General features: G+C 39.0%; 1 protein-coding gene across 1 annotated transcript; it reads left to right on the plus strand.

Annotated features, from left to right (window-relative positions):
- Positions 1–16,303: 16,303 nt before the first annotated feature.
- Positions 16,304–17,242, plus strand: LOC142462910 (taste receptor type 2 member 7-like). The gene has a single exon (XM_075565125.1). It carries the CDS (start codon positions 16,304–16,306, stop codon positions 17,240–17,242), a length of 939 nt encoding a protein of 312 aa, XP_075421240.1.
- The last annotated feature ends 206 nt before the right edge of the window (positions 17,243–17,448 follow it).

Raw genomic sequence — 17,448 nt, forward strand, 5'->3', positions numbered from 1 at the left:
GTATTGGGGGGGTTGGGGTATTTTTTATATGTATTGGGGTGGTTGGGGTATTTTTTATATGTATTGGGGGGGTTGGGGTATTTTTTTGATGTGTGTGTGTGTGTATATATATAAAACAAACAGAAAGTGATGAACAGCGCCTCTATTAGCAAACACCTGTATCCTTGCAAAACAGATCCCACGCTGTAGAACGATGTACCCAGCACAGATGTCTAACAATGTATAGTATAGTGGCAGGATACTAAGTATATTGCAAGTTACAAAAAATCAAAAATATATAAAAAATTGAAAAATTGAAAAAATATATAAAAAAAAAAAGTAGGTTGGCAACAAAAACAATATAAAAGAAAAATATAACTATAAAAATTGTGTAAGTCTCTTATTCAATGTTGACAATAAGAATATAGAATGTCCATATAAATCCTTAAAAAATGAAATTGCAGTCCTGGGCAGCTTAAATCTTGGGCTCTCGAACCTCCCAACGATACCTAAGAGAAAAAAAGAAAAGAAAAAGCGCCTGATACTTGTGTAAAATCAGATAATAAAGGGTTTTAATTTGCCATGAACAGACGATTGCCAACTCACACTTGGTCAAATAAAATCAAGCAATTTATGGGACAAGCCCATGCACCACGCCGACGACCAGATATCACAGCTGTCCTCCGTCTGCATACAGATACTGCCGCTGTAAATCAGCTCTGCTGTGGGATGTGCTGCCAGTAGAACCTTTTTCTTTCACCTCAGTTGGAATAGTAGGTACTTCTGGCTGCATTCAATCTTCCACCGATCGTATTGCAGGATACTCCTGAACTGACGTCTCTGCTCTGGAGCCTGCGCTGTTCAGCCACCGTAGTTCCTGTACCACGTGACCCTACGCGTTTCATCCGTCTCAGCGGATTTCATCAGGGGATAAACACTGACTGAGCTGACTGACTATTTAAAAAGGTCCAATCCAATAAAATATGTAAATATCAGTCAACTCAAGTCAATTATATTTATATGGAGATCATCTGTGCTAGGTAATTGGCCAAATGGCAGAACTCAAAAAAGGACATATATATATAATTGAATGATAAATGTATACATAAATTTTGTAGATAGCAAATTTTGACATAATATTTAAAAATGCAATAAAATTGAACAAATAATATAAACAACATGTAGTAACAAAATCACGAGTTCTAACTATAAATTAAAGTTTGTTGATATGACTCAAAAATCAAACAGTCAATTAAGTCAATCAATTAATAAAATCATACCAAATTATATAAAATTGATTAGCATTGAATGTATTATTAAAGTTTTGATTATCATATATAAAAATTGACAATGGAAGGGATGAATCATGATGGTTAGTAATCTATATTTCATACCTAGATCAAAAAATGATAAATAAAGGAGGAATTCATTAGTAGAAATGTATAGAATATATATATATATTATTTGAATGAATCAGTCATAAACTGCAGACGATCATGATAATGGAGAAAGAATCCAATCGGCACAGTTTGAGCATAATAGATCTATAATGTTAAATATAAATACAGAGAGAATTATATAAAGATGGATAAGTGGGTGTAACCGGTGTAAGTTTCCATTATAAACACCCCAAATCGAGAGAGAAAAAGGAAGAAGGAGAGAACGAGCAAATCAACATAAGATGTAAAACTGGAGCTATAATATCAAGAAGCCAGCAATCAGATGTGAATGGCCAATTTGTTACTATACGTGTTAATACCATAGTGAAAAGAATAAATTATATTTGTGTAAGGATTAGTAATATTATTTATTGAATGAATAAACTATAAATATAAGTTCTAGGGCTAGTTTAATAGCTACAAATATAAATGTACCTACAAATTTATCAATAGTATAAGTGATAATTAATGAATGAATTTATAAATTTACCAAATGGTGTGCAAATGTGAACCTGACAAAGGGTACTATTCAAAATACACCAACCGGGAGAAACAGAGGGAACATATTGCACATGTTCAACCCAGACCTCTGTAAACACCCTAAACTGGCATAATCTGAAAATTGCCTATACAATAGTGCTTGTGTCGATGCAATCATTAAGACCACCAGGACTTAAAGTATCTAACATGTATATCCAATATGTCTCACATGAATTTAGTCTCTTAAGCCTATCTCCACTTAACAACGTGGATGGTATCAGTTCTAACCCCATCACCATAAGAGAAGATGGATCTTTGTTATGTGTTTCCAAATAGTGCTTTGATAGATTATGGGTCGTGATACCATCAATAATATTGCGTCAATGTTCTAAAAAATGCGTGCTTGGAGTACGTGTAGTTCTACCCACATATTGGTAGCCACATGGGCATATAATCATATATATGACAAATGTGGATAGACAATTGATTTGACTTTTTACTGTATGGGTAGATTTGTTATGATGTGATATAACATGATCCTGTTTGTTTATATATTTACAAGTTAAACATCTACTCCGTCCACATGATGAATTACGACTTTTTTGTGTCCCTTTTATTTGAGGTACCGAATTTGGTTTCAAACGGCTAGGTGCCAATAAAGTTTTTATACTACTAGCTTTCCTATAAATAATAGGAATTTTAGGTGGTAATTTTAGACCAATAATGGGATCCCTTCGCATGATGTTATATATATATATTGTGACATAGTCCAAAGATGTTAGGCAGCTTTCTGCCCCGTTTTAGGTCAGAAAGTGCAGGAATAGTTAAAAATGATCCGTTCCACAGCTTCCCATTAACTCAGACTGCTGGATGGAAAATCCAGACCACAGATTACAATGGCTCTAGTTCTCCCTCACCTGCTCTTCTAATCACATGCACAGGTATTTAGAGCAGAGAGGTTTTGCATTTCACTCTCTCTCCTTAGAGCCTGGGGGCTGGGGGTGTCGCTGCTCCCCTGCATCCAGTATCGGGGTTGACGGCCCCTCCACGTATCACAGTACCAGAGGATTTGCCTGGACACCACGAACAGATAAGACAAAACAAATGATTACTGCTGTTGCTAAAAGACTGTGCTGTATCTTGTGACCCTAAATGAGAGAGCATTGTTTTAAGCTGGGGAACCAGTTTAGTTGTCCAGCAGCTGTTAGAGAGACTGATTCTGATGTGTAGTTAGATCCCTGAAAGGGATAGGATTTTGCTTATATGATTTTGGTTTTATTTCTTGAAATAACAGTGTGGGAAATATTGTAACACTGAAATATGTGAACTGCTGAAGTAAAGTATCTGAGTACCTCTAACCTTCACATGTTAAAGCTGCAGTACCTTACTTGGATGAAAATAAAGCAGGCAGAAGCCTGAGTTAAGCAGCATAATACTTTGCATGATCCTGTTTGTTGTATAATTAACCCTAGAAGACTGTGTCGGGAAGAACCCAGACAGACGTCAGCACTACAAAAGGGGGGCGTTTGTCACATATGGTGGAGAATGCGGGCAGACACTAAAAAGTCTGTGGGTTTGCAAATAAATGCGGGGGTTTAAAATGGCCGCCGAGCTGAACTAAAGTACAGATGCTATGAGTGAAGTCTGTCCCACTGTGTATATCAGTTGTGCTTCTAGCATACACAGAGAAGGTGCGAAGTGTGGATGCAATAGCACCCTGAACCCAAACAGAAAACCAAAATATTTTGCTGAAAAAGAAGAAAAAAAAAAATTGCATCTAGCAAGTGCTGTTTGTAAAGCTAATGCCTTTTGCTGAAGTGAGTGAATTTGCAGCTAGCAAGTGCTGTATGCAAGTTGCTGAAGTGAGTGAAATTGCAGCTAGCAAATTGTCCCTGCCGGGTTTCTAAAATGGCCGACGTGAAATGTTTGTTTTGTAATGTACATAATCATGAAAAACAGTGTCCCTTCAGGCCATACGATGATGATGATGACGACTCGTATGTGGCCCCTGGAGGAGAGCCGTACCCACAGATGAATTTAGTATGCTGGGCCTGTCATAAAGTAGGTCACATGGAAGATGTGTGCCCCAAAATTTTCAAAGACAAACAGCTGCAAAAGCAAGCAACGCCCTGTGAGTGCAAGCAAGATGTGGAAGCTGATACCAGTGAGCGTGTGCCCAGTACCACTGATATCTCTGGAGCTAATAAAGCAAAAAGAAAGAAGAAGAAAAAGAAAACTGTTCCTCAAGTCACAGGGGAAGTGACCGAGCCACTTGAACCTGCGCTGTCAGGACATGCGTCAGAAAGGCACCGAGATGTGCTGCAGCCCGGAGGGACCGGCAGAATTGTCACGGGAACAGTGGCAAAGGAAAAGGAGGAGCAAAGGGAAGCTGAATCCTTGAACCTGGATAAAGCGGCTTTGGTTTCTGCACTCCAAGCTGCCCGCCATGATTATGAAGTCCTGTGGCAGGATTTGGGGAAGGAGCGAGAATGTTATAAGAAGGTGCAAGAAGCGAACGCAGAGTTACAGAGGTGTATACTCCCAGCTTTACAAGAGCACGAGGCTTTGAAGAAAACAGAGTCTCTCTTACGGAGTGAGCTGGAAGAGGTGACGACTAGTCTGGAAAAGGCCAACACCGTAATGGCTATCCTAAAACAGAAATACGGGAAGGCTCTACAAGAGGTTCACGCGCTCAGCACAGAGGTGCAAAACTCACGCCTGGAGGGCCACGGTTTGAACACAGAGCTGGGAATGTTGAAGCAAACCCATGAGATTGCCCTAAGTGAGTTAGAGACTGTAAAGCAAGAAAATGAGAGTCTGAAATTGGAAAATTCAGATTTGACTGTCCAAGCAGAAAAAGTAAAGAAACAGTTGACTCAGGAAAAATTAGAAGTGCAGGAAGCACTACAGAATGCATTGATGCACACTCAGACCCAGCACCAGGAAGAAATGGACGCTCTGAGAACAGAATTGCGACATGTATGCACAAAACAGAATTCTCTCGTGGAGGAACTTAACGTTTTGAAAAAGGAGAAAAGCGTTAGAATAATTCAGAAGCACTGCAAAGCTATTATCCGAGGAAGAAGGGAAAGAGAAAATTATCGGCGTAAACGCGCCGCAACTATCATCCTACAGGCTGCCTACAGAGGGATGAAAATTCGTCAGTTTAATCGCCGGAATAAAGCAGCCTGTGTACTTCAATCATTCTACCGTGCCCGCATGGTACGAAACAGGTTCCTCATTATGAAAGGAGCAACTATAAAGATCCAGTCTCTGACTAGGATGACACAGAACAGGATTCGCTATCAAACCCTGAGAAATGCGTCACTGGTTATACAGCGGTATTTCCGCCTTAATAAATGTAGGCCTCAGGAAAGAGAGGCCCAACACTACATGCCTGCCGGCTGCAAAGATAAAATGCCACAGGGTACAGCCGGAGTTAGTGAGAACCCCATCGAGGTAATCAGTGCTTCATCTTCTAAGTACCATATAATTGCCCCAGAGGGGAAATCCCAAATCTCTGAGAGTGATGGTCTTGAGAAAATACATGGCAGTAAGAAGTACCATAAAGGTTCAAAGGTTGCAAAGCAAAAGCGACGAAGGTCAACGCGGGCCTTGAATTTTTCCGGATCTCGCCACTCTGGGCCACAATATAAAGACAAAGACTATCCGGCCCCAGAGTTCCGTCAGAGGCTAAAGAAACAGTCCAGTCATTTGCAGGTTGCAGCGGGCTATGAAATAAAGTCAGGAAACGTAATGGACAGGAAGTCAAAGAAAAAAAAAAAAAATAATAATAAGGTGTTTGGGGAATTGGCCGATATTTTTTGTTATTACACGTGTGGACTATGTCACGGACACTTAACTATGCAAATAAGCTATTGTAGTTAAGGTATATTAGGCCTCTAGAATAAGCATTTTGTCAAGGTTACAATGTTATATTGGTTCTCTGTGTTGAAAATGTAGCTAAACTACAAATTAATATACAGGGTTGATGGCCCTTTCAGTTGGTAAATTATATAATGAGGTTCATATTCTAGAGTAGAACAACCCAGGGAGGTAATAGAAATTGTCTGGTTTTCTGAATATATTTAGCATATCCTGGGTTGTAAGAATGTGTGCTAGACACTTATTTTTCAAAATAGTTCCCTAATAGAGAGCAACAAAATATGTTTGCCAAATATAGTCTCTTATGACGAAACCTATTGGCCATAATTGCCGTGGGAAAAGTTCATATTCGTGTCATGTGAATACTTAATATTGTACTGAGGAGTTAGCTCAAGTATTTCAGGTAGGACGCTCACCCCAGTGAGGTCCATGGCCGCTCACCCCAGTAGGTGTGAGCTGAGGAGGGGGATATGTGACATAGTCCAAAGATGTTAGGCAGCTTTCTGCCCCGTTTTAGGTCAGAAAGTGCAGGAATAGTTCAAAATGATCCATTCCACAGCTTCCCATTAACTCAGACTGCTGGATGGAAAATCCAGACCACAGATTACAATGGCTCTAGTTCTCCCTCACCTGCTCTTCTAATCACATGCACAGGTACTTAGAGCAGAGAGGTTTTGCATTTCACTCTCTCTCCTTGGAGCCTGGGGGATGGGGGTGTCGCTACTCTCCTGCATCCAGTATAGAGGTTGACGGCCTCTCCACGTATGACAGTACCAGAGGATTTGCCTGGACACCACGAACAGATAAGACAAAACAAATGATTACTGCTGTTGCTAAAAGACTGTGCTGTATCTTGTGTCCCTAAATGAGAGAGCATTGTTTTAAGCTGGGGAACCAGTTTAGTTGGCCAGCAGCTGTTAGAGAGGCTGTTAGAGAGAACCCAGACAGACGTCAGCACTACAAAAGGGGGGCGTTTGTCACAATATATATATATATATATATATACAAAAAAAACAAACAGAAGTGCAAGCTCCATAGCATGTAACTGTTTAAACAATAAAGTACATTTATTAAAAAACTGCAGCCAAAGGAAATGCACTTACATGATTAAATAAAGCAACCATACGTGGGAGAGAAATATCTATGTGTAGTAATCTGCGAGGGTGAGAGGGGTCCCAGGTAGGCACACACAAACACACACACACACACAACACACATTCCCTGTAAGATATGTGTATATATATATCATATGTATGTATATATATATATATAAATAAATTTTAAAAAAAATATATATATATATATATATATATAAAAATATATATATATATATATATTTTTTTATATATATCTATATATCTATATTTATATCTATCTATATAGATGTAGAGGTATCAGTACCGTGTTAGCCGAGCTTCAATAATCAAAAAATAAATAGATGATACCGTTCTGTGGCTAACGAAATGCTTTTATTTGTGCGAGCTTTCGAGATACATGATCTCTTCTTCCGGCGATGTTACAATGAATGAAGCAAAAGGTATACTTAAAAACAGTGTCTCTTGGAATGTTATCTGTGCTGTTCCTTCCCCCGGTGTGGATGTGTTTTATGGCTAGAGGTGTCAAAAGGTTACAGAAAGCAAGTGAAGAAAGAGTGTGTATGTGTATCAGTGTGAATAAAAATGAATGGAGAGCCCACAGTATATACAGTGCTTTACACAAGGTGTGTGTGGAGTGGGAGTGTATATAAATGGTGTGGGTGGGTGTGGAAATGTGAGTGTTTGTAGCACAACTAAAAGTGTGTGTGGATACTTAGTGGTCCCTATTGGTGTATAGGGATGGAAAAACAAGGAGTATTAGTATGTGTGAGAGACAGCTGTGTGTGCATACATATAGCACAGTATGTACAGACATGGCCTATTGCGCTCATGGGACGAGAGTTCACTAGTGTCAGTAATGACTCATAAAATTTCGATCTCTGTTTAGGCCACTGCTAAGTGTCCCGAACAGTTGCATAAATTTGTATTCATGCAACCGTCTCTCTTTCGGGGTTTTAAGATTAATATAGATATATATATAGATAGATATAGATAGATATATATATTTATATATTTATATGTATTTTTATATATATGTATTGGGTAGGTGGGTTTTTTGTATGCATTTTGGGGGGGGTTGTATATATTTGGGGGTGGGGATTTTTTTTAAATGTATTTGGGGGTGGGAAGTTTTTTTTGTATATATCTTGTGGGGGGAATTGTGTGGGGGGGAGGGAATGAGTGAGCATGGGGTAATTGACGGATGGAGAGGAGAGAGGGAGTGAGTGAGGAAAAGAGGGAGTAAGAGTGAGACGCAGGGGAGAGAAATACATGCGAGGCGGGAGAGTGAGATGGGGTGAGACAGAAGGGAGAGAAATACATGGGAAGAGGGGGGGGAAGAGAGGGGGCTCATGAGGTGTGAAATGGGTGGGGGCGGTGGGCAATACCACCGACAAGGGGGGGCCTGCTTAAAATGTTTGTCCCGGGTCACACGATTTCTGTTGGAGGCCCTGATTCTCCCACAAATAACATTTACAGGAAGATAGCTCAGGAACGCACACACCCAGAAGGGGAGAAATCTCTGCAGAGATCATAACGTCTCCAGCTGTTATACTGCAGGTCCCTGTATCTCATGTCTGTTCATGTTGGGTGCAGCAGTCTAGGAGAAAGCCATATACATTTAGGAAGGACTCTACCCCTCCCTTAGCCCTGTATGTTACCTTTAGGTAACACGTAGGTTTCCAGTTTGGGAATGTGACACAGGAATAAAATGTTCTATTATCTTTCATCAGACTCTTAGCGGGACTCGTGAATATGGAGAATGCGCAAATTAACAAAACCTTTCTGTAAATAAAATAATTCATTTATGCTATTTATAGATTGGAAATTTCCAAATGTTTCTCCCATAATGTAAAATAAAGGTCATTAAACTCTCTGGGGCCCATGCAGATATCTCCGCCAAAAAAATCTGCCGCTTGTTTTGATTCGCCATTTTTTGCCTTTTTTATTTCACGTTATGCAGAAAGGCACGAATCCCTGTAAGAGTAACATTTGTAAACATGGCGAGTAGTCAGTGGCGTGATTCGCTTCAGCGGGAACAGGAGGAAATGGCGTTGCATGCAAATGCTGGGGTTTTTTTTTTTTTCATTGTGCGCGACTCTCGCGAGACCTTCAATTAGTTGAGCCGCCTACTGTACAGTATTTAAATAGTGTATTGTGATTCATCTTTCTCTGTGTTGTTTGGCGCAGTGAGCGAGAGGCAGACCGAGCTAGTATTTGGGAGGATTTTAGATTGTTGTTATAGTTGGATTGAATTTGATTGAATTGTGATAGTGTTGTCTTGTTTATTGTAAATTTCTTTAACCCATTTATTGTCTTGTTATGTTGAAAGTGTCTGAGTGTGTCATTTTATTTATATTTGTGTTCTTTGTGAGTGTTAGAGGTATGGAAGCTATGGAAGGGAGGAGTGGGAGTAGGCGTGAAAGTGATGGTGGTGTGACTGGCGGGGTGAGTGGTGCTGCTGGTGTGAGTGGTAGTGTGGTAAGTAGTGCTGCTGGGGTGAGTGGTGGTTTGACTGGTGTGGTGAGTGGTGCTGCTGGGGTGAGTGGTGGTGTGACTGGTGTTTTGAGTGGTGCTGCTGGGGTGAGTGGTAGTGTGGTGAGTGGTGCTGCTGGGGTGAGTGGTGGTGTGACTGGTGTGGTGAGTGGTGCTTCTGGGGTGAGTGGTGGTGGTAGGGTGACTGGTACACATTCTCCATTGTATTGTGACCTTCTCCAACACTTAACATAGATAAAAAGTTACCATTTCTTCTAGAATGCAACATGCTTTCACAGATTCATTTCAAAGTAAAAATTGCTAGTAATTAGACATGGCGTATGCATCCACCCATACAGAACGTCCAGAAGATACGTATAAAAATATGATTTTTCAAGCAATTGCATTCCAGGACGATAAGAAAGCAACTGTACGTGAATATATATGATTATATTAGCGGAAAATACAAATACTACAAAGAAGCTACTCATCCCAACAAATGGAAAAGTGCAATTAGACAAAACGTAACAATTCATGAAAGTTTAATTCGAACAAGACCACGTCCTGGACAGAGACACAGTTGTTGGAAAGTAAATGAATTGTGTCAGCGTCGGTTGGATCATGGCACCTATCCGAAGACAAACACATTATTCAACAGTTATCAAATGACAAATCCTCCTTCCCAGAGTGGCGTCTCCTCGGAGGCTGCCGCACAGTGCCCCACACAGTATTATTTGGAAGATGGAGCTAACTACTATGGAAACATTCCAAACTTCCAGCAACAATACCAGTGTGCAGGGGGATACATTAGCCAAACTCCATACATGCAGGGGGATACATTAGCCAAACTCCATACATGCAGGGGGATACATTAGCCAAACTCCATACATGGCTCAGCCTGTGTACTGTGCAGAAAACAATGAGGGCCAACCAAACAATGGGATGAGTGACAATTATATGCATCGTAATGCAATGATGACATCAACTATGTACGTACACGATATGCCTGCGTGTAACTCTGTATACCACTAAAGACAGTGTTGAGTTACTTCAATAAGGTATATGTCATGTACAATAACGTTAACATTATTGGGAATGACTTTATTTAAAATGAACCTGTAATCTGCATAATATAACTAACGCTTGCGCTAACATACTCAGACACCATAATGTGACCGATGTTAAGTTAGCGACAATATCATAGTAACTGTAAGCAATGTATTCTACATAAATGATATATTCTCTCATTCAATATGTGCATAAATAACATAAGCACAACTAACTCTGAAATAGTAGATCGATGTGTTGTACTACAGTAGATATTTAAATGTTCATAATATTGAAGTATTATCCTTATGGCACGTGTTTACGTGCTAATGTAGAGATGCAGACACGACACAATGACAATATGCCTGATGACGCCCATCTGACATGTGCGCACAAACTTACTATTGGCCGGACATTATGCTGAACAACATGATAGAGGCTGTTAGTCAGCGACATACGAGAATAAATTTATTAGAGTGATGCAAACAACATTTTTACAAGACGCGGAAATATTTCCAGGTGGGAGCACGGAGGGAAGCAGAAAGGGATGTGCGAGATGAAAAGATGGCAATCCGCTGATTTCACATATACAATGTTACATCAATTATATTGTTTTATACACATAGTAGAACACTATATTTTGAATCAAACTGATATATTCAATGCACTTTATATTTTTTACAGAAACAATTAAAGAATAACGACACTACTAATTTCGTATATTTCACGAGGCTCAAAGATCATCTTCAACAACTATTGATGTTTATGTTTAAAAGACTATCTAGCTTAAACATCAAGTACAATGTCAACGCGAGGAATTATTATATATTTGATGTCATGCATTATATACATACAATGTAGGACAAATACTCGTTCAGAATAAGTATGTATGCTTTGGTTATACAGCTCGAACACAACATGTAGTACAATATTTCTATATATAGTACACAAATTAAATAGTTAGATGTTTCACAAGCAATTAGTATGTATATTCATGCTCCTAGTTACACACTTTTGTTTCTACTTTTGTCACAGTTGAACATCAAATGACATATAGAAACTCTATATTGTTCAATTGTACAATACATATACGCAGAATCTAATAACTAATTAGGTACGATTTTAAAAGCATTCTTAATTAAAAACATTTTTTCTTATTCAAGAACAGATATATTATATATGAACATTTTATACTCACTATTTGAACAATGACACCTCTGAGTTACATCAAAGATGCTCTTTAAGATGATGTTGTTCTTCATAAAATGTTGATGTAAAACATGCAAATATATCAGAGCTTTATCTAGAAGAACCATTTCGATAAACATTAAATAAAGATGAGATTTGTTACAGCCAACTGATGTGGGGAAACCATGGTTGTGTGTGCTTCAGAGCATGCGCACACATAAAAAAGACACACAAAACATTGTTGTTGTGCGCATGTGCATGATTGTGTATAAACTGGATGACGACTGCACATCCGCACATGTCGTTCATTTAAATGAAAGTCACTACATGCCCACACACACAAACACGGACACAATACAATTATTGAGTGTAGATAATCCATTGTAGGACAAGTATGATTGTTTGCTTAATGTGATTTGTCAAAGAATACCTTCCACTGTGTATGTGCGTGTTCGTCACTATTTTTAAAAATGTGAGTTGCTGATCATTTTTGATCATCTTAAAGAATGTAATTGATTACATTAAAGTCACCTACTTGTGAAAACTTGAATGTTGTTTCACCAAAATATGTATAAGATGTGCATTCCAACATGAATGTTCATTTGTAATACTATACTGTCACATTAACATAATCATATTATTTAATACATATCAGAGTATAGTTCTATTTACACCACAGCTGTAAGCTGGGTTTACATCTAAACACACAACTATTGTAGTGTTGAGCCAAACATCACATACATTACACGTAGCACTAAAACACATATATAAATGTACGTCTAATGTTAAGCATTCACCCCTCATGCACTGTTATTTTATATATTGAAAAATGGTTCTAAACTTGTTTCAATACATTAACATACCATAGGCACATGTTCACGTACACACAAGATGTGTTCATCCATCGTTAGCCTAGGATGATGAAAATATTAGAATCAATTTTGAAGTAATAAACAATTAAAGAATATTAGAAGCTTAACACATATATTGTTGCTTACCTGAGAAATAGGTTGCTATAACATTACGACATGTCTCCACCCCACTGGCTGTCTGCTCCTGCTCCCCTGCATCATAGCCAGGAGGGACCTGCTCTAAACCCTTCCGTATGTTGCCTGGAACATTGTGCCGTAATGCAATATTGTGCAAAATGCAACAACAGATCACTATAGCAGACACCTTCTTATGCTTGTACTGTAGTGCACCCCCAGATTTATCAAGACACCTGAAACGACTTTTTAACAATCCATATGTCCGCTCAATAACCGATCGAGTGGATATATGTGCCACATTATATCTCTCCTCTGCAAGGGTGGCAGGGTTAGCCAGTGGGGTTAGGAGCCACAGTTGTACCCCATATCCTGAGTCACCTACAAAACATTTATGTGAAAGATTATTCCAAAGTATAATCTTGAAAATTTTGAAAATTATATTATATGAGTCGTATTTATCACACACATACACATATAACAAACTAGATATTACCGCTTCATTGTTATCTATATACTTACCCACCAGCCAACCATGTTGAAAACAACCTGATTCAAAAGCATGGTACACTGAGGAGTTCCTCAGGATCGAAGGATCGTGGCTAGAACCCGGGAATTTTGCTATCACATTCAGAATTTTCATGGTGGCATCGCATATGACCTGCACATTCATGGAGTGAAAGTGTTTCCTATTACGGAACACATGATCATGTAAACTTGGCGGGGTCAAAGCAACATGTGTGCAATCGATTGCACCCATCACGCATTGCAGCCTGGCTATGGTGCAAAAGCCATTCCTGAGTTCCAGCCACTCTGTCTGCTCTTTAGGAAAATGTATATAATTCCTAGCGCGTCTCTTCAGTGCACATAGAAACTGTCTAAGGGCCGCGAGAATGCCGACTGCGAGACCCCGCATACAAGGCCACAGTTGTCTGAAAAGATGCGGAATCAAGAAAATGTAATGAGCTGAACATGTTAACAAGGCCAGGGACTGCATGACCTCTGCCTGTTGGTGAATCTAATTAATCTCTTAACTCTGCGTAAAGAGTTAAGATTGCTGCTCAACTCAATCGATATCGGATAACAATTTCATCCTCACTTAGCCCCTCCAAATAAGTATGTTCCTGAACTAAACATTGCCATAGCATGACCTGTCTCCTCTCCTTGTCTCTCCACCCTCTCCTCTCTTCTGTCCTCCCCCTCTCCTCTCTCCTCTCCTCCCCTCTCTCCTCTCTCTCCTCCCCTCCCCCTCTCCTCCCCTCTCCTCTGTCTCTCCTCTCTCCTCTGTCTCTCCTCCCAAACAACTATTCTTCTTCCAATCATAAACTGTCTCATCTGAATCCCTTCACCCACCATGTCTACCTCCAAGTACTGTGTGATTTTAGATGAGTTTAAATACCTATGTAATGAAGACACGTGAGTTGCAGTAATAAAATATGTTAATTAACCTAGGTGTAATAAATAAGATACATGTGTTTTAAGAAGCAATTAATGTATTAATTAGCATGGACTACTCATTCTTAAATACGTATAATTCAATGACATGATCTCACACGTAGCCAACAATCATACATGATATTGTAAATGCTTGTTTGAGGATAATGTATACATATTACATGGAACATGGTCACATTGCTATAAACAGATCCTGAAATATACTCAAACAACATGAAATAAATCATTCCTTCTAATAGTAAATTATAGACGTGTGTTGAGCAAATAAAACACATTTATACACATTAATGTGATTGAACATTGGAAAACAAAGATTCATATCTAAACATTAATATATTATGACATAATCTATGTGTTATTACATATGGTTGAAATCCTTTTTGATTATGTAACCAGTAACACTATATGACAACAGTCTCAATATTTTTTTTAGATATGTTAAAGATGAACATACTGTAAATGAGAATTGGAAATAAAACATTTGTGATTACAAACACATTGCATATGTGCATGCATACAAGATGCACAATGACAAGGTAATATATACAACATGCACAATGACAAGGTAAAATATACAATATGCACAATGACAAGGTAATATATTCAATATGCACAATGACAAGGTAATATATACAATATGCACAATGACAAGGTAATATATACAATATGCACAATGACAAGGTAATATATACAATATGCACAATGACAAGGTAATATATACAATATGCACAATGACAAGGTAATATATACAATATGCACAATGACAAGGTAATATATACAATATGCACAATGACAAGGTAAAATATACAATATGCACAATGACAAGGTAATATATACAATATGCACAATGACAAGGTAATATATACAATATGCACAATGACAAGGTAATATATACAATATGCACAATGACAAGGTAATATATACAATATGCACAATGACAAGGTAATATATACAATATGCACAATGACAAGGTAATATATACAATATGCACAATGACAAGGTAATATATACAATATGCACAATGACAAGGTTTTGTCTTTTGTATCGAAGAGTTATCCTTTTATGTTTATGTTTCTGGTGTTATATAATTACTGTATTGCACAGCATTGTTGGAAATTTAGTCCATCAGTATAATATGACTGTGCAGTTAATATATACAATAGGTGCAGTGCTACATAGAGGCTCGGGATAAAGTTCATGAGCCAATCAGAAGAGGAAGATGCTTACACTTAGCTAATGCTTTCAATATTTAACTTTTATAGATAACAAATATGGCATAGTTATATATGTAAGTTCAACATTATTTGTCATAACAATAAAATGACTTGTTAATATTTAATACAATGTATGACATTGTTGGAAGTGTACATTTAAGACATACAGATCTGAACATCCATTGAGCCTGACGAACGTTAAAGTTTCTGAACCACTTCTATAATCCTAGCATGGACAAGCCATATATATTCACACATTTTAAACATAAGCAGTGACACAATAAAGTCAGGAAGATTCACGCTTCCATTTCTGAAAAACATTTTGGGTGGTAACAAACGTTAGCAGAAATATAAAGAAATGTGCCGTTTGTAATGAGTCCATGCTGCATAAAACATATATTTAAGTCCCGTCTCGGCACTTCTTGACCAGCTTCTCCCCAACTTCTTGCCAACTTTTTGTGGCGTGGCCATTTGGCGTAAAATTCTCCACTTGGGAGTGGCGATCAGACGCAAGAAGGTGATCGGGGCTCCAAGAATACCACGAGTTTGAGAAGCTGGCGATGAGCTGCGAAAAAGACCTTCTTGCCAAGCGATCAGCAGATTGTTTTATCCGCCAAAAAAACACGGCGGATTTGTCTAATCTCGCCAGGTTATCTCTGCTTCCTGAATAGCTATAAGCACTTTTGGAGAAAACATGGCGGAAACTGAGCTTTCTGCATAGGCCCATCTGTCGTGACTTTTCTGTGAAGCACAAAGCTAATTTTAATTCTAAGTTCAGGTTCGGTGCCAGAGATGTGACCGGAGAGATCTCATATACAGGATCGGGAACCCAGAAAGAAGACACCAGAACATTTGCATGTGCTTTGCACACACGTTTATTTTATCCCGGCTCTGCCCTATGTGCCAGTCAGATACCGAGGCATCAGGTGTAACGCTCATACATCAGAAAGGAAGAGCAGAAACACACACAGAAGAGCAATATGCTGACTTGGGTTCATATGTTGGTGTTAATCATCAGTATAATTGCAACCATAGCAGGCACCATCTTCAACTCATGTATCATGACTGTGAGCTACAGAAACTGGAGAAAAGATACCAGCCTGAATCAGTGCGATCTCATCCTACTTAGTATGGGTTTGTCTAATTTAGATTTGCTGTGTATAATGAATACACAATCGTTCCTTTTTCTGGTCCGGTTTCACATCCAGTTCTACAGTGAGGTCCGCTCAGCTCTGTATTTTCTACAGATGTTCCTAGTTTACTTAAGCTTCTGGCTCACTGCCTGGCTCTGTGTCTACTACTGCATCAAAATTACCAACTTCATGCATCGTCTCTTCCTCCGAGTGAAGCTATGGATTTCCTCTGTGTTGCAGAAGCTGCTGCTGATGTCAGCCGTGGGATCCTTTATTATAAGTGTCCCAACGCTGTGGACTTGCCACCAAATAGATAACCGGGAAAACAGAACTCACAGTCTCACAGCCAACTGCAGTGTGGAGAATGAAACACCCGTTTTTTACATCTCTAACATAACCATCGCGGCCGTGCTAGGATGCTGTTTGCCATTTCTGCTATCATTCATTTCTATTGGGCTCACACTGACTTCTCTCTGGGGACACGTCTGGAGGATGAAGCAGAAGACATCAGACTTCAGCATTCCCCGGTTAGAGGTACATTCCAGAGCAGCCAGGAACATGATACTGCTTGTTGTCCTCTCCATGTCTGTCTGCCTAGCAAATATCTACCTCCTCTTGTATCCTAATGATCCAAAAAACATATGGTCACATATCTTTTGGTACGTTACCATGTCCTACCCCACAGCACAAGCCTTCCTACTAATCCAGGGGAACACCAAGTTAAGGAGAGTGTGTCAGGGAATCCTGCAGTGCATTAACCCTGTGAGAGCCCCATTACATAGTGTGATAGATTTTTTAGCTCGTGTTCTAGAGGAGATCAGATTCCGTGCTCATGCTTCAAGCCAGTCACTTGAAAAAGTCCCCTAGGAGGGATGAAACGTCGTGTTTATGGACTGAAATAAATAGTTTTTTCTTATAAAATCCGAAGTTGCCCTGGATCTCTCTTCTTTTGCTCAGACATAAAAGTAACATTTATGTGTAGCGGTGTTTCCCCCACCCGATTGGAGATTCTGCTATTACCTACATAAGTGGATGATATGACACAGTTTTTTTTAGTTTTCCTTCCTCCGGAT

This window comes from Ascaphus truei, chromosome 11 (genome assembly GCF_040206685.1).
Source record: "Ascaphus truei isolate aAscTru1 chromosome 11, aAscTru1.hap1, whole genome shotgun sequence".
Classification (NCBI taxonomy): Eukaryota; Metazoa; Chordata; class Amphibia; order Anura; family Ascaphidae; genus Ascaphus; species Ascaphus truei.

What these genes read in the sequence shown, in the direction of transcription:
- LOC142462910 (XM_075565125.1), top strand. Translation starts at nt 16,304, where the DNA reads ATGACTGTGAGCTACAGAAACTGGAGAAAAGATACCAGCCTGAATCAG.